The sequence below is a fragment of the Saimiri boliviensis genome, chromosome 3 (genome assembly GCF_048565385.1).
Source record: "Saimiri boliviensis isolate mSaiBol1 chromosome 3, mSaiBol1.pri, whole genome shotgun sequence".
In the NCBI taxonomy this organism is placed as follows: domain Eukaryota; kingdom Metazoa; phylum Chordata; class Mammalia; order Primates; family Cebidae; genus Saimiri; species Saimiri boliviensis.
Genome location: NC_133451.1, coordinates 91,804,074 through 91,822,883, shown reverse-complemented (window position 1 = coordinate 91,822,883; position 18,810 = coordinate 91,804,074). Strand labels below are relative to the sequence as shown.

Sequence of the window (18,810 nt, the reverse complement as noted above, 5' to 3'; positions counted from 1 at the left end):
AGACAATATATCTGCAATAGGAAAAAGAAAACTCTCTGCCAAAAGCTCCTTTTTTTCCACTAGAAATTGCTTGCTGCATTCCAAGCAGAAGTATTGGCATACACAAAGGCCTGGAATCAAGAAAAAGCATAGTCCTTTTAAGGAACTACAAATGTTTCATAAGGTTGGTGTGAAATTTGGTAGAACAGCAGGAAATAAGGATAGAGGTGTATATAGAATGAAGTAATTCAGGATCTGACTGGCCAAAAGAGTTTGGATTTTATCCATTTGTTCTCCCTTAAATATTTTTAAATAGAAGAATGACATTTATTTGTTCGTAGCCTACCTCATTCAAAAATTATTGGAGGCAGATAAGAAATGGCATTGATTGATGTTATGTTTTGAAAAGATCACTAACAGGGCATTCCTTTATATGTATTAGATTCAAGGGCCTGGCATCAAGGAAATCAGATGGGAAGCTCTTTCAGTAATCCTGTAAGCAATGATGAAAGCCTGAACTAATGCAGCAGCAGTGGGGAGAGAGAGGGGCACAGGACCAGAGAGAAAAGGCTTGGTGACAAATTTAATGTAGGAACTGAGGGAGAGGGTGAAGTTGTGACTCTCAGGTTTCTGGCTGGGACAAGTACGTGGATAGTGTCAACACACCAACAGAAGGAAGAGTGCCTTTAAGGAGAAAATATTAATATGAGTTTTAGGAGTTGGATTGTGAGATATCTTAGAGGAAACAGAAATCCAATAGGCAGTTATATGTCCAAATCTGGAGTTTAGAGGAGGCATCCTGATTGAAGATAATCTGGTAGTCATCTTTCCATAAATAGAAGTTAAAACTCATAGTGTGAGTGAGAGAGTGGAGTCAAGGGAGGCAAAGACTTTGGGCAGATTCTTACCCTTATGTACTCAGGACAAGAGCCATGAAAAGGACTGAAAAACAGAGAAAAGCAGTGTGTGGACTGATAGAGCTATTTTAACAAAATTCAGCATTTGCAACAGTTTGAGAGTAAACCGGCAGACCAGGTGCAGTGGCTCACGCCTGTAATCCCCACACTTTGAGAGGCCGAGGCAGGTGAATCACTTGAGGTCAGGAGTTCAAGACCAGCCTGGCCAACATGGTGAGACCCCCGCTTTCCCCATCCCTACTAAAAATACAAAATTGAGCCAGTGTGGTGGTGTGTGTCTGTAATCCCAGCTACTCAGGAAACTGAGGCATGAGAATCGCTTGAACCTAGGAGGAAGAGATTGCAGTGACCCAAGATCGCGCCACTGCACTCCAGCCTGGGCAACAGAACGAGACTCCGTCTCAAAGAGTAAACTGGCAAATACTCCATCCTCTCTCTCTCTGCACTCTGGTCCACTCTTAAGACATCAAAACTGTCCAGGATCAGGAGACTTTTGCTCCCCTCACCTCCTCTTTTCAAAGTGAGGGGGGTGGATCATTTGAGGTCAGGAGTTTGAGACCAGCCTGGCCAACATGGTGAGACCGCCCCTTCCCCCAATCCCTACTAAAAATACAAAATTGAGCAGGTGTGGTGGTGTGTGTCTGTAGTCCCAGCTACTCAGGAAGCTGAGGCACAAGAATCGCTTGAACCTAGGAGGCGGAGACTGCAGTGACCGGAGATCACGCCACTGCACTCCAGGATCAGGAAACTAATTATATGAGTTTCACCAATATGGTGACACCCTGTCTCTACTAAAAATACAAAAATTAGCCAGACGTGTGGTGGCATGTGCCTGTAGTCCAAGTTACCTGGGAGGCTGAGGCAGGAGAACTGCTTGAACCCAGGAGAAGTGGGAGCGAGCCGAGATGGCGCCATTGCACTCCAGCCTAGGAGACTCTGTCTCAAAACAAAACAAAAAAAAAGTGCCCACGTTCCACTGTCTCCCCCAAATCCCACCTTCCCTTCAGAAACTGCTGGAATGGGAGGTGGGGAAGTTTTCGGCAAACACCTCTCTCCTTTTTTCTCACAGCTGTGTGCTCTCACCATGGCGAGTCCCTTGAGGGGCTGTATCTGACTCATCCCTGCGTCCGCAGGTACACGGAACATGCATTAGAGGAGGAAGCGTCGGCCTGTGGAACACAAAGCTATTGCAGGCCTCTCACTGGTTCTCACGCGCTTTCAGTGAAATTCCCGTTCGCTCACCTTCCACATCTCTAATTTGCAAGCCTTATCTACGAAACTGGTGTAAAGTTACGCGGGGAAGCCCTTTCCGGACCAAAGGAAAAAAACGAGTTCTGCATCTGCAGCAAGTCCGTCGGATGCTAGCCACGAAGCCCGCGCCGTCCGGCCTCGCCGAAACCGCGCGGGAAGGCGCAGCTGGGAACCCACAACCTAAAGGCCCGCACCGCAGCTCAGGCACCGCCCTTCCGGTCGGAGCTATTGCAAGCCCCGCCCCACGCCCCGCCCCCTCGCCCGGCGCTCCTCACGCCGACGCCTCCGGCGACGCGCGACCCACCCCGGATGTCCGCCCCCTTGCGCCGACCAGAACGCGCAGACATGGCGAGTCAGGTAGCGCCAGCATCGCGGAGGGCCCTGAGTCCGAGGGAGGGAGTGCACGGCCCGTCGGGACTAGGCTGCTAGCCTTGGGGGCGCGCGAGGGTTGGCCTAGGACGGGATCTGGCCTCTGGTTCTGAAACTGGGCCCCCGGCGAGCGGCTCAGCGGGGCAGAAAGAGAAGGAAGCTTTGTCTCCGCTCTTCAGTTGGGAAGCCGCCGCTGCTTCTGGGACTGCCAAAAAGGGGTGGGGGTAGGGGTGGGGGGAGTCGGAGACAGGGGCTCGTAAGGTCAGTAGTCTAGTGGAAATGGCTTAGGAGCGGCCACGCGTTGCTTCTTACACGAAATTAACTAACTTGCTCTGGGACATTCTTGGAGCTTGCATACTTTGCAAGAGCTGCAGCCGGAGCCCGTGCTCCTAACTCCTAGACCGCTTGTGTTTCATAATTGAGCCTACGGCTTAATTACTGTGCCAACAAAGAATGTATTTTGGAAAGACTCGTAGGTTCCTTTCAGAAACATTTTCGAGCACTTAAACACCAAGAGATTTATGATTCCCTGTAGTCCTCACATAACAAACACCTCTGCGAGGTGTTATCCCCGTCGTATCAAAAACTGAGGTTTGAGGTTGGTCGTGCTTGGTCACACCAGCGATGGCCAGCTGAGATTCCGACCCAAGTCTGTTCCTCTATGACAAGTTCATAAAATTCATATTAGACAGTAAAGAAAGAAATTACGAATAACAAATAGTCTAAAGTTGCTGATTATTTTAATGCTTTACAAATTTGGAACATTTTCTAGTAAAACATGGCCTTAAAAATATTGGAGTTGGAAAGAAATAAACTTTAAACAGTCTTTCAGACCTAAACTGGCAATTGCTTTTTCTTATTACTGAGTGTCTTTATTCAGAGAAGGTGAAAGATTATGATTGTTACTATAGTTCAAATGTTAAAGTAGGGCCATTTCCCACGGATTTAGAGTTGGGTTTTGTTTTGCTTAGAATTGTCAGTAAAGGGAAAGGGCTAGGCTCCTTTAAGACATTTTTTGAAAGGAGCGGGCCATCAAATTTAGTATTCTTGTTTCTTTGGATTTCTAGGTCACATGTGATACTAAATTGTTAGTATCCTGCATCTGACCTAAGGAGTTAAAATTTATGGCACATTGAAGTGAAAAAGATTGTAATGCAATCTCTGATTCTTTGTACTGTGAGATTTAATATCTACAATTTAATTTTAAAAACGATCATTTCCAGCTTCACCGATTTACAGAGGCCATTCTTTATATCTCTGTATAGTTCACCTCTCCTTTTTCCTCAACCCTCTGTTTTATTCTACCAATAACTACTAATGTATTTTGCAAAGCTATGCTGTGCCAAGGATTGTGTTAGGGACTTCATTCACTCCTCACAATCACCCTATATATAGGTGTTTTATCACCATTTATCATTAGCTTTCCTCATCTTTCTGTATCCTGGTTTTTTAGAAGTGAAGCTTTCCCGAACCAACCAAGCAAAGCCTACAGTCTTCCTTTACTTTTTTGCTTTCTGTATTACTTTGTGCCTGTCTCTTTAAATCACAGTCTTTGTAATTATTAACTTTAAAATCTGTCTCCTATAAACCCAGTTGTTTGCAACCTTTAGTCTGTCAATACATTTCTTAAGCGTAATGTAAACTAATCAAAACCTTTCTCATTACATGTGATTCTCTGGTAGTGGAGGTGTACTGACTGTAATCTCTAAAGCAGCTCTGTGTGCTGTAATCACTTGTAATTTTAAATTTTTCAGTAGCCACAATACAAAGTAAAAAGGAACAAGTGAAGTTTTAATAGTTTATTTATAATAGTTAATCTAATATCAAATACCATTTCAACATGTAAGCAGCATTTAAAAAAATACTATTAATGAGATATTTTTACTTTTCTTTGAACTAAGTCTTCGAAGTCCAGCTATATTTACAGCATATCTCAGTTCAGAAAAGCCATTTTCTTTTTCTTTTTTTGAGACAGAGTCTATTACTCAGGCTGGAGTGCAATGGCACAATCTTGTCTCACTGCAACCTTTGCCTCCCTGGTTCAAGCAATTCTCCTGCCTCAGCCGCGGGAGTGGCTGGGACTATGGGCGCATGCCACCATGCCCGACTAATTTTTGAATTTTTTTTAGTAGAGATAGGGTTTCGCCATGCTGACCAGATTGGTCTTGAACGCCTGACCGTGTGATCTGACCACCTCAGCCTACCAAAGTGCTGGGATTACAGGTGTGAGCCACTGTGCCCAGCCAGTGGCCATTTCCTGAGTGCTCAGTAGTCACATGTGGCAAGTGGCTGCTGTATTGGTTGGTGCATTTACAAGGTGTAGAGCTCCTCATTGTTACACTCCTGATTCTCCTACTCACCCTGCAGTTTTGCACCAAGCCAGTGGTATTCAAAACAGGCAGAGCAAAAGAACTTCTTCAGGCACGTGTTAAGCATGCAGAATCCTTGGACCCCATGCCAGACCTGAATCAGATTCTCTTGGAATTTGTGTTCTTAACATGCTCTTGGTTATGCATTGTAGAGGGCCATTAAATATTTGATGAATACAACTTTTTAACCAAAAGATGCTTTTCTATCTGACCAGGTGATCATCTCAGTTAAATCATTTTTGATGTATACTATTTGTATGAAATCTAAAAATATATCACTTGGACACATATGTTTCTTTGTGAATCTGTGGTGTGCTTTTTAAGATTAGCAGTAATCTGTATATAAATTGGCTGTTAAGTAGTCATTTGCTTAGGAGGATAAACAGCTGACTGCCTCTTTTCCCCACTTCAGGTTATCAAGTGCAAGGCTGCAGTTGCCTGGGAGGCTGGAAAGCCTCTCTCCATAGAGGAGATAGAAGTGGCACCCCCAAAGGCTCATGAAGTTCGAATCAAGGTAATGATACGTTTCAGGCACTGGAAAAAAAGAGACACAATTAGGTCTCTGAGTAGATGCGTAGATCTGAGATCTGCAGAGGATAAATCCCAAAGGACAGCATCAAAGAAAAGGTATTCAAAGTCATCCAGCCTTATAATCACAACATTCTTCTCATTCCTCACCTTAGCAGCACACTTCTCCATCTTTTTAGCTTTGATCTTGGGCTGAGGAGCCATCCCCGTGGGTCACTGGATTATTGCAATTTATCTTCTGCAGTTTGGGTTTAAGGTAACTCTGTAGGATGCTCATTTTTCTGCTGATTACATAACTTTATGGTGGCACGTTAGAAACAAAAGAAGAAATGCTATCAGAAACGGGTTCTTATTCTGACCCCAGTGAGGATTTTTGTACCTCACGCAAGAAAGAATTTGGAGTAAGTTCATAGAGTAAAGTGAAAGCAAGTTTATTAGAGAAGCAAAGAAAAGAATGGCTACTCCATAGACAGAACAGCAGTATGGGCTGCTGAACTGAGTATACTTATTTCTTGATTATATGCTAAAGAAAGGGTAGATTATTCATGAGTTTTTTAAGAAAGGGGTGGGCAGTCTCCAGAACTAAGGTGTCCTCCCCCTTTTAGACCATATAGAGTAACTTTGTGACATTGCTATGTCATTTGTAAACTCATGGTACTGGTGAGACTGCCTTTTGGCATATAAATGCATTACAATTAGCATATAATGAGAAGTGAGCATGACTAGAGGTCACTTCCATTGCGGTCTTGGGTTTGATGGGTTTTAGCTGACTTCTTTACCACAGCCTGTATTAGCAGAGTCTTCGTGACCTGTATTTTATGCTGACCTCCTATCGCATTCTGTAACTAGGAATGCCTAGCATCCTGGGAATGTACCCTAGTAGGTCTCAGCCTTATTTTACCCAGCCCCTATTCAAGATGGAGTCTCTCTGGTTCAAATGCCTCTGACAGAAATGGTCTTCAGTTTTGCTACAATGACTTAAACAAGGTTTTGGAAGAGGCTCCTGATTGAATAGAGCAACAAGCAAGTGAAGTCAGCTTGCTTAGAGAGCTTTAAAAATGCCCCCACCCTGGCGGACAAGGGTAGGGTTCAGGGAATTCATTATTCTGGTGCTTCTCAACCTCTCTGGTGGCAGAGAAATGACATTACCCCTGGAGAGAGGCATATTGTACAAGGCAGCCAGCTGGAGAGATCTTTGAAACCTTGGCATTTATAAAATTTTTTTTTAGCATTCTACTCGTTACTTGTTTTAATATAAAATTAGTACTTTAAAGTAGTGATTATTAACATTCTAGGAAAAGAGTAGTCACAGCAAAAAAGAGCTGTGACTTAGAGTCTACTTCCCCTACCATCTCACTTTCAAAACACAACCACACATACTGGCTCATGCTCCCAAAGATCACACATACCAGATGGAGTGGACCAAAACCAAATAACATATTTTTTTCTTTTTTGAGACAGAGTCTCACTGTGTCTCCCAGGCTGGAGTGCAGTGGCACGATCTCAGCGTACTGCAATCTCTGCCTCCCAGTTTCAAGCAATTTTCTTGCCTCAGCCTCCTAATTAGCACTTGCACCACAACGGCTGGCAAATTTTGTATTTTTAGCAGAGACGGGGTTTCACCGTGTTGGCCAGGATGGGCTTAAACTCCTGACCTCAAGTGAGCCACTGCATCCAACCCAAATAACATCTTAAGGTCCTTCACAGCCCATACCCAGGAATTTGAAATCTTATATATATATTTTTTTCTTCAAATTCAGAAATTATGCTGATTGTGATTTTGCCACTGAAGATGTTTGTCCTGGATGTATGAAGTACCCATACAGCTCAGTGGGTATTCATTGTGCTCATTGAGCTGTATGGACACAGTGAATACAGCCATCTTCCCTACAAAACTGCAGACGGGTAGCAAAGATTGTTACACTGTAAGTGGATATGTAAGCCAGGAGCAGAGAAGCATAAATAGAAACACTCCAAGATTTTGCCTTTCTTTGCTTTTGGTGGCTTTAAAAGATAAGTTACGGCCAGCAGTGGCTCACACCTGTAATTCCAACACTTTGGGAGGCTGAGGTGGCTGGATCACAAGGTCAGGAGTTCAAGACCAGCCTAGCCAGCATGATGAAACCCTGTCTCTACTAAAAATACAAAAAATTAGCTGGGCATGGTGGTGCAAACCTGTAATTCCAGCTACTCGAGAGGCTGAGGCAGGGGAGTCACTTGAACCCCGGAGGAGGAGGTTGCAGTGAGCCGAAATTGCACCACTGCACTCCAGCCTAGGCAATAGAGCGAGACACTGTCTCAGAAAAAAAAAAAAAAAAAAAGGATAACTCACTTGAAAGCCAGAGAGATAGAGATAACAGGCTTATTTAAATAGAACTTGTATGTGGTTCGTGAAAAGGGAGCTGGTTCCTCTAAAAGTTCTGAATTTTGTCCCAGACTCAGCAGACTGGCATATTTCAGAAATAGTCAATACTGCTTTAAAAATCATATTTCCCAGCTATTGTGAGAAAACTAGCAGTTAGGCGGGTTCCACCTGTTTTGCACACAGGTGATGTTCCTCTCCACACCTGAAGGCATAGTGCCCATAAAATGATCATGTTTACCTTCTCTTCCTAACGTACACCGAAAGGAGAACTAAATGTTCCCTGTTCCGTTGCATATAAATACACCATTGCTTTTATGTACTGCTAAAAAATTGCTGCCAGTCCTGATTGTTAAGATGCCATGGATTATAAGCACATGCTGATTTTACAAAAGTTAAAATACGAAAGAAATATGTCTACGGTCAGTGAAATATAGTATTAAAATAAAATGACTCTTTCATCTGTACCTTACTCTGAATTGCATGCACACGCACTTAAACGCTCTTTATTTTAATGTCCTGATAGATCATGGCCACTGCAGTTTGCCACACCGATGCCTATACTCTGAGCGGAGCTGATCCTGAGGGTTGTTTTCCAGTGATCTTGGGACATGAAGGTGCTGGAATTGTGGAAAGTGTTGGCGAGGGAGTTACTAAGCTCAAGGCAGGTAAGGAGAATATTTGAACCACTTGTTTGATGATTTTGGCTATTCCTACAGGGAAATTGTTTTTCTGATAAAACTGCACACTATTCATGGAAAGGTATCATCTAAGTAGATTGTCAGGATTGAGTTTATTCCTCATCGGGAGCACAAATATTTGGATATTTTTTTCCTCTGTGGTTTTGCAGACTACTGTTTGTGTGAAACTGTTTAAATGCATTTCCAAAACCAATTTTGGCATATCAAGCAAGAATTTTTAGAGATGCATCAATGAAGCAGGATTTTGAAGCACATAACTACCTTGTTCTTCAGTTATTGTTTAAAGAGTTTCATTTAGATAAAAATTTTGAAACATACTTTTTGCATGGTCAGGCAGTATTCCTAGTGATGTTACCTAGGTGAAGTTCTAAGACTTGAAGTTAGCTTTGCAAAGTCACATCAGTTGACAGGAGTTTGCAAGAGCTGATGTTTTCATTTAGAAACAGGTACTACCTATTCAGGATGTCTTTGCATTTATTTCCAGGTGACACTGTCATCCCACTTTACATCCCACAGTGCGGAGAATGCAAATTTTGTCTAAATCCTAAAACTAACCTTTGCCAGAAGATAAGGTTAGTATCTTTTTATGTTCTTCTTGAAACACAAGGTCATATTAACAATAATAAGAATAAATAATGGTGTGGCAGTTTACATAGTACGTTGTGCATCAGTGGTTTCATTCCATCTTTATAGCAACCTCACTACTGTCCCCAGTTTCACAGTTGAGAGAATTAAGACTCCGAAATTAAGAGGTTTTGACACAGAGTACCTGGGCACAGCAACAACCTTCTCTACCATTTGCAGTTTTCTGCCTAATTGTGCAACTGAAGAAAGAAACATTTATTTTTCACATGAGGAAATACGTAGCTTGTAGAGGTGACTGATTTAAGTAATTTGTGCAGCCCCTAAGGAGTGTCTGCATTCTGATTCCTCTCTACCCCATAAAAGGAAGAGCTGGGGGGATGTGAAGAGACCAGGGGAGTGACTCCACCTTACCCCTCACCCTGGCCTCACCTTCCCCAGCTATTATGCTCTGTGTTAACCTTGGTTGTTCTTGGACCCTGGACCCTCCTCTCCCCAGGATCCCCCATCCCACCCCTGGAATGGTTTGTCGTAATCTGGAAATTTGTTGGCTCATTTTTCTTTCAACTCCTTTATTTTTAATTGAACAAGTCTCTGCTTTTGAAGAGTTGATGGTGTCTGCTATTTTTTTTTTTCCTTTTCTCTCCCTTCCTCCCACTGCAAAGAAGAGAACCGCTAAGTTTTAGGGATGTTTGTATGTATATATTCTGTCATCTGGATGTAACTTGTTTTGAAGCAATGTTTCCGTTGTGAGTGTGTCTTGCTGTAAATACTTGTTTATATTTTTGTGAATTCAATACTGTGTACTATTGTGTTATAGTAACTTATAAAGCAAACCATAAATATATTGACTTTTCTTACCGAAAAAGAGAAACTAAGGGATTTGCCCAGTATCACCGGCCATTAAGATATGAAACAGAATTTTCTGTACCCATTCTCTTCACATAACACTAGGCTAAATTTGCCAAAATATGTAGTAAGGAAAGACATGCTCTTGCAATTCATCTAAATCTTTTTTTAAAAAAAAAAACATAGTCTCGCTCTGTTGCCCCGGCTAGAGTGCAGTGGCACGATTTCAGCTCACTGCAACCTCTGCCTTCCTGGTCCAAGATTCTCTGGCCTCCACCTCCCGAGTAACTGGGACTATAGGCATGCGCCACCACGCCCAGCTAACTTTCACCATGTTGACCAGGATGATCTCCATCTCTTGACTTCATTATCTGCCCTCCTTGGCTTCCCAAAGTGCTGGGATTCCATGCGTGAGCCACCGTGCCCAACACAAAATCATTTTTATAAACCATTTTACTGTCCTTTAAGTGAGAAGAGTGATAAATCGTACCCACTAAAGCTATTGGGAAGACTGCAGGAGATAACCTAACTCCTTGACGCAGAAAAGGTACTTGTTTTTATTGTAGTAGGTAACAACACTGAAAGAACTACCTTGTTGAGGAAATTTGATCCCCTTGCATGTGTTCCATTTTTTTTTAATTGAGGTAGAGCATGCATATTATAAAGCACTTAAAGTTTATAGATCTTAAGTGTACAGCTCAATGATTGATTATGTATATACACACCTGATGGTTTGAACCATCACCCAGATCAAGGTAGAGAACCCTGCCAGCACCCGACAAGATCCCTCAAGTCCCAAGTGAGAACCTCCCTCCTCGGTAACCACTATCCTGATTCCTTTCACTTTGGCCTTTGTATAAACAGAGTCATGCAGTGTGTGCTCTTTCATCAGGTTTCTTTCTTTCATAATGTCTGTGAGATATATCCAAGTTGCATGTGTGTCAGTAGTTCTTTTCTGTTGCTCTGTCATATTGCATTCAAAATACCGGTATTGATCCATTCTCCTCTTGATGGATATTTAGGTTACTCCCGGTTTGGGACAGTTACAGTTAATACCGCTAGGAACATTCTTAGTTATACATGCCTTTCGATGGCTATAGCATTGCTTTCTCTTGAGCATTTTCATGAGATTATAGTTGCTGGGTCAGAGACTATGCATCTACAGCTCTTTGGCGTACTTGTCCCAGTTTACACTTGCACCAGCGTTGTATGGGAGATCCATTGTTTCTAATGCCATTGACAAAATCAGTTTATATTTTTTGAAAACAAAACTCCATTTATTTTATAAATCAAATCCAATGACTTTGGTAAAACTAGAACTAAAGGAAAAAAAAAAACCTCAACACTTTGAAAGAGAATTTAAACAGTCTTAAAAATTTTGCAACACATCAAATATAATAATGGTGATGAGTTTTTTGTGATTCTTTCAAAGCACAAAATATATTCCACATCACCTTTTATTCAAGAAATTCCTCTGGAATACAGTGAATTCTCACATTAAGGAGGGCTAAACAAACTTAAATTGTTCTCAGTAAGATATAAGTTATTTTTAGTCAGGTGCCGTGGGTAACACCTATAATCCCAGCCCTTTGGGAGGCCGAGGCAGGTGGTTCACTTGAGTCCAGCAGTTAGAGAGCACCCTAATTCATTGGTGAAACCCTGTCTCTATAAAAAATGTAAAAAGTTAGCCAGGCTTGATGGCATGTGCCTGGGTTCCCAGCTACTCAATGGCTGTGATGGGAGGATCATGAGCCCTGGAGGTCAAGGTTGCAATGAGCCATGATTTGCCACTGCATTCCAACCTGGGCAACAGAGTAAAACCCTGTCTCAAGAAAAATAAAAAATTCTTTCCGGTGGAGCTTCGTCACCTGTTCATATTTTTGTTTTTTTTCTCAAAGGAAATGTATTTGCTTTGAATCTAGAGGCAGTCCATTTTCTCTTCATCTATGTATTTATTCACATGTATGTTCCAAAGATTTTAAGACTATACATCAAATTATAGTGTTCAGCCTGGGCAACATAGCGAGATCCTGTCTATATGCCCCTGTAGTTCCAGCTACTTGATACTTCGATGCAGGAGGATCGCCTAAGCTCAAGGAATCCTCCTGCCTCAGTGTTCAAGGCTATGGTGAGCTATGCACTCCAGCCTCAGCTGTCTCAAAAAAAAAAAAAATTATAGTGTTTATTAAAAATAACATAATTACTAAACTTCAATTCTGTGCCAGACACAATGCCAAAGCCTCACATAACATCTCATTTGACTTCTCTGGGGATCTTAAAGAAAGTTAACATTGTTTCCCAGCATTTTGTAGTGAGAAAACGAAGGCATAAAGGTTAACTTGCTCAGATCACACAGAATTTGAACCCAAGTGCTCCAACTTTAGGCTGGGTACTGCTAAGCAAGATGTTATATCACCTCTGTTTAGAAGAGCAAAAGAAGGCCGAGGCGGGTGGATCGCGAGGTCAGGAGATCGAGACCATCCTGGTCAACATGGCGAAACCCCGTCTCTACTAAAAATACAAAAAATTAGCTGGGCATGGTGGCGCATGCCTGTAATCCCAGCTACTCAGGAGGCTGAGGCAGGAGAATTGCCTGAATCCAGGAGGTGGAGGTTGCGGTGAGCCGAGATCGCGCCACTGCACTCCAGCCTGGGTAACAAGAGTGAAACTCCTCCTCAAAAAAAAAGAAGAAGAGCAATTTTTGTTACCATTTATGGTATAAGTGGCCTTCATGACCTTTTTGGGTTTTCTTTCCTATTGCTGTAACCAAGTACACAGGCAAAACAAAGTGGAGAGGTAATTTAACTTGCATTCTTGAGGACTGTTAGTTATACTTTAAGAAAAAATGCTTCCTAAAAGATCTAAATTAGCCAGTTTGGCCATCTGTTTTCATCAGCTGATCTGGTTAATGGTTTGTAATCTCTACTTGCATGGATACTGGTTTTGGCTTTATCCTTTATGAAGTTATATTTGCTCACAGAAGTTTTTTTTTTTTTTTATTTTGAGAAAGGGTCTCATTCTGTCACCCAGGCTAGAATTCAGGAGCAAAGTCATGGCTCACTGCAGCCTCACTCCTTGGCTGAAGTGAACCTCCTGCCTTAGCTTCTTGAATAGCTGGGACTACAGGCACTTGCTCCACCACACCTGGCTAATTTTATTTTTTTTAGAGATAGGGTGTTGCTATGTTACCCAGGCTACTTTTGAACTCCTGGGTTCAAGCAGTCTTCCTGTTTCAACTCCCAAAGTGCTGGTATTACAAGAGTGAGCCACTGCACCCGGCCCACCATTTTAATGATGGGATTTTAAAGCAATTTCACTGATCCGTAAGTTGTACCTCTTAAAGTGAGTTCAATATTCTGACAGGAAGATCTAGAAGGATAGTGAATATTGGAAAAGATGGCTAAGATGATACACTTCTTATAAATTTCCTTCACAAGGCATTGCTACAAGGTGTTAAATTATTAATACATTCAAAATTTTGGTTTAGAACGCTTTCTGAATATTTACTGGTTATTTTTAAAACTGATTTCTTTTTCCTATGGGTTTTAAGAAACCTAATTCCAACTTGCCTTTTTCCTTTCTTATTTTCTTTAGAGTCACTCAAGGGAAAGGATTAATGCCAGATGGTACCAGCAGATTTACTTGCAAAGGAAAGACAATTTTACATTACATGGGAACCAGCACATTTTCTGAATACACAGTTGTGGCTGATATCTCTGTTGCTAAAATAGATCCTTTAGCACCTTTGGAGAAAGTCTGCCTTCTAGGTTGTGGCATTTCAACTGGTTACGGTGCTGCTGTGAACACTGCCAAGGTAAGAGACTGACTTGAGTTTTCGCTTCTGCCTTCTAATTTAATTCAGTGAAACTTTCCTGGAATAAGTGAAATTGGCCCATCTGTGTGAAACCCAGTGATTCTCTTGCCTCTGGTAGAGTGAGTGCTTTATAAACTATCTTTACTCCTAGGTTGAGCCTGGCTCTGTTTGTGCCGTCTTTGGCCTGGGAGGAGTTGGATTGGCAGTTATCATGGGCTGTAAAGTGGCTGGTGCATCCCGGATCATTGGTGTGGACATCAATAAAGATAAATTTGCAAGGGCCAAAGAGTTTGGAGCCACTGAATGTATTAACCCTCAGGATTTTAGTAAACCTATCCAGGAAGTGCTCATTGAGATGACTGATGGAGGAGTGGACTATTCCTTTGAATGTATTGGTAATGTGAAGGTCATGGTGAGTATGGGCTTCATTCCTTTTTTTTTTTAATGGAACTTTTTTTGAAATGCAGTTTAAGATTAAAAATTGTTTTGGCAAAGGAAAAATCTCTTGGTAAGAATTATTGTATTGGAAGAAGGTGAAAAATATCTGTTTGAACTACAGTGGGAAATAGTACAAGAACAGCTCAGGGAAAGATGAGAAAAGATGTTTCTTTGCCTTTCAATGCCCGCTAAGTGCATGTCTCATGAAATGAAAAGACAGGATAAAGCAGTCGTGCAGAGCATGGGCTTTGGAATCAAATATACATCCATTTACTAACTCCGTGACCCTAAACAAACAGCTTCTCTCAACCTCAGTTTCCTCATCTGTAAAATGCAGGTACAGGTTGAATATCTATCCCTAATCCAAAAATCCAAAATCCAAAATGCTCCAAAATCTGAAACTTTGAGCACAAACATGATGCTCAAAGCAAATGCTCATTGGAGTTTTTCAGATTAGGAATGCTCAGCCAATAAATACAATGCAAATATTCCAAATCCGAAAAAATCCAAGATTCAAAACATTTCTGGTCCCAAGCATTTCAGATAAAAGATAATCAACCTGTAGCAACAACACCTACTTAAACATACCTACATAGACACTCAAGACAAGTATTACTCATAGTTTTGCTGCCCGCTTTTTAAAATTAAATCCTTTCGAGTTTTGAACTACAGTTTACTTTTTAAAATAGAAAGCAAGTAACCACTATTTTAATTTATGTTAATATTTAACCAGGTTAATTTGTTAAAATAAATTGTTCAGGCTGGGTGTGGTGGCCCACACCTGTAATCCCAGTACTTTGGGAGGCCAAGGCAGGTGGATCAGTTAAGGCCAGGAGTTCGAGACCAGCCTGAGCAACATGGCAAAACCCAGTCTCTACTAGAAATATGAAAATTAGCTTAGTGTTGTGGCACACATCTGTAATCCCAGCTGCCAGGGAGGCTAAGGCAGGAGAATCACTTGAACCCGGGAGGCAGAGGTTGCCATGAGCCGAGATCATGCCGCTGCACTCCAGCCTGGGTGGCAGAGGGAGACTATCTCTAAAAAAAATCCAAAAAGTAAATAAAAATGTAAATTGTGCGATGTAATTGAGCTCACTAAATGTTAAGTTTGGCCTTTCGTTGCCATTTTCTCTAAAAACTATGACATGACTTGAAGTTTCTGGGGAAGCAGTTATTCTCAGGAAAATGCACCGACTTCTGTGATTTGGTCCTATCTCTGTGCCTGCAGAGAGCAGCACTTGAGGCGTGTCACAAGGGCTGGGGTGTCAGCGTGGTGGTTGGAGTAGCTGCTTCAGGTGAAGAAATTGCCACTCGTCCGTTCCAGCTGGTAACAGGTCGCACATGGAAAGGCACTGCCTTTGGAGGTAATTCGACGGATGAGATGACTGCATTTTCTCTTTTCTTATTTGTACTGGTGTTTAATCCCAGCCTAATTTTTTGTTAACAAGAATCTTCATGGGCTAGCTTCTCATTGTAAGTTGTTGCATGCAAGGCTGTTTATTAGAAGGGATTCAGACTCAATCATTGTTTACCCCTGGGACTGGGGAGGTGCTCACCTTCTCCTGAAGCATAGGGCCACTTGGTACGTAGTCTATAAAAGAAAAACTTAATATTCAGTTGGTGAGGAAGTAGTTATTGGTAGAGCAGGGGCAGAAAGTTGATTGCAAAGTAAACAAACAGCAGTATCAGCCATGGTGTGTTTCATCTTGTGGACTCAAGTAGCTTGTTACATTTTTACTCATTTTTCTAGGGAGAGCAGTGGTCACTGGTTGTGATCATACCTCTGTCTGATTTTAGCAGTAACTAATAATGAGTCTCAGACTGAAACTATTTAATTGGACAGAACCTTATCATAAAATCAAAAGCTGCTAGACTGATCATGTTTCCCTTTGTGATCCTAAAAAGTCCCTGGAGGCTTGGGGTTGCGGGGAAACAGTTTCTGTCTTTTCCATCTTTGTTCAGTCAGAGGAGAGAAAAGATACCACGTGTTCGTATTTCCCAACAGTTGTGATGAGTGAACCTAAAGTTTGTAAAGGGCTTTAAAAATATTTATTTATATTTCATCATCTTCCTAAAGAAAAAAAATCACAGCGTGTGTTTTGAATGAACTGTGTTTAACAGGTTGTCTTTTAAGGTTCTCTACCTCATATTATGCCAGCTTTTTTGAAGGCCAGAAGAAAAGGTTTTTGCAAAGTATGCTAAAATGAGGGATTTGGCCAAAGTCTTCCTTCTTTATACTACAGAATTTGCTTTAGAAAATGTCCATCTGGGCCGGGCCTTGTGGCTCACACTTATAATCCCAGCACTTTGGGAGGCTGAGGCAGGCAGATCACGAGGTCAAGAGATCTAGACCAGCCTGGCCAGCATGGTGAAACCCTGTCTCTACTAAAAATATGAAAATTAGCTGGGTGTGGTGGCACATGCCTGTAGTCCCAGCTACTTGGGAGGCTGAGGCAGGAGAATTGCTTGAACCCATGAGGCAGAGGTTGCAGTGAGCCGAGATTGTGCCACTGCACTCCAGCCTGGCCACAGAGCAAGATTCCATTTCAAAAGAAAAAAAAAAACACACACACACACAAAACGTCAATCTGACTTGCCCTCCTCTTCAAAGCTCTAGATATGTGGCACAGCTGAGTATCTTAGAAGAAACTTTTTAAGCCATGTATGCTATTCGGGGGCATCAACTTGAAGTCCATAGCTGTATTTGAAAGGGTATTCCAACCCTGGCTGATCCAGGGGGTATTGGTAGTAACCCCTAACTGAAGCCTCATTCTACCACATGCTGGTTGGGTAATTCGCTGTGTCATTGAGGCCCCTTGCATTGCTAAAATATGAACCAAAGATGATAGAAGCGTTTGTCTAGACAACAGGAGTGGCTCTGGGATCTCAGTTACCAGGAGATTTAAGGAAGAAAGAAATCCCAATTTGTGGGGGAAAAATAATTTTTGGCAATATAAGGAATGAGATTTGGAAAAGGCTCAAAAGAGGTTTGAAATATGGTTGAATGCATCCTTGGAAGGTGAGAAGGCTTCTCGTTGATTGTATTCCTTCTTTAGAGACAGTGAAAAATTGTAGCACCTAATTTTATTCAAAATCCTACCATTCAGCTAAAGAGTTCTACTTCATTTTTCAGTTTCATAGTTTTCTGTTCTGAGATGCTATCCCTAATTCATTGTTAAATTTCAAAACAAGAAAATAAAGTCCTGTATTATATCAGTTTTTCTTCCTTGAATATCATGATTATAGAAATCTTTGCTGATGTGGACCTAAATAAGCTTGTTGCTGAGACTTCCAGAGTTCTGTCCTAGGTAGTTTAAAAGTCTCAGTTGGCCAAAACTTTAATGAAGTTTTAGTAAATCTTAATACAGAGAAAGGAAAATTCTCAGAAGTACTTACTTCTTAACTGTCAAATTCTTCATCTCCATGCTATTTTGGAGTTTTTCATTACTCTTTAACTCATCAAAAAATTCATTCTCTTAAATGCCTTTGCGTCCTCCACTAAGTAATAGGCCTACTCTAGAAATTTGTTGAATAAATTAATGTGTGATTTCTTTTAGGATGGAAGAGTGTAGAGAGTGTCCCAAAGTTGGTGTCTGAGTATATGTCCAAAAAGATAAAAGTTGATGAATTTGTGACTCACAATCTGTCTTTTGATGAAATTAACAAAGCCTTTGAACTGATGCATTCTGGAAAGAGGTAAGCTTTCTCTTTAACTATATGTCATAGAATGTAATAACAATGTGGAGTTTGAGGGGATGGAGAGTCGAAAAACACAATTTTAGTGGTCTTAAAGGTATCATTTAAAACAGTATATTGCTTCCTATTACAGCATTCGCACTGTTGTAAAGATTTAATTCAAAAGAGAAAAATAACGTCCATCCTGTCATGATGTGATGGGAGCAGCCTAACAGGCAGGGAGAAGCACCTCCAAGCTCACGGCCTCGTAGACCTTCAGCAGCTACGCCACACAATAGTGTGATATGTGTAATTCATGCATCTCTGTAATTAAGGACAAGGATAATTCAGTCATGAACCTGTTTTCTGGACCCCTCCTCCACATAAATAATTGCTAGCTCATTAAGGAACATTTTAACATAATAAAAGTAATTTCTACATTTGTGTGGAAGTTCTCTTCATTGTTTTATGCTGTAATCATTGTCATGGTTTGTCTGCCCATGGTCTTCATTCTGTAAAGGAAAGGTAAGGGAAGCAGGGAAGTGTCTGGAGGAACCTCAGTAACATTAGCTAAACTTTTAATTGTCTCAGGCCCGTTGTTTAAAGAACAGATCATAGCCATCAGTGACAAAGTTAATCGGGATCCAAGCCTGCTTCTGTGAGATTATCTTGAAGGCAGGTACTGTGCCTTTTTCATACCTGTACCCCAAATTCCTAGTACGTCATCTGAGCCATAGGGAGCACTCAAATACTGAAACGGCATTCTGAGATTAAATAGGTGTGTATGTGTATTGGTTGTGGCTGTACTACTTCTATAGTGAATTACATACTGGATATCCAAGTTCCCAGCACCTAATTTTGTCAAATCTTAACATTTTGCCACTTCCAGATCACATTCCTGTTCCTCCTCACCAAAGATAACCATCATCCAAAATTTGATGTTTATCATTCCTGTGTGTTACTATACTTTCACTGT

The 18,810-nt window shown here is 41.5% G+C and overlaps 1 protein-coding gene across 1 annotated transcript; it reads left to right on the top strand.

The window, feature by feature from the left end:
• The first annotated feature begins 2,401 nt into the window (after positions 1-2,401).
• On the top strand, positions 2,402-18,276 carry ADH5 (alcohol dehydrogenase 5 (class III), chi polypeptide). The gene is made up of 9 exons (XM_003929528.4): positions 2,402-2,504; positions 5,298-5,399; positions 8,302-8,443; positions 8,961-9,048; positions 13,502-13,721; positions 13,873-14,133; positions 15,388-15,523; positions 17,717-17,855; positions 17,989-18,276. Exons 1-9 carry the CDS (start codon positions 2,457-2,459, stop codon positions 18,011-18,013), a joined length of 1,161 nt encoding a protein of 386 aa, XP_003929577.2. The 5' UTR covers positions 2,402-2,456; the 3' UTR covers positions 18,014-18,276.
• Positions 18,277-18,810: the final 534 nt, after the last annotated feature.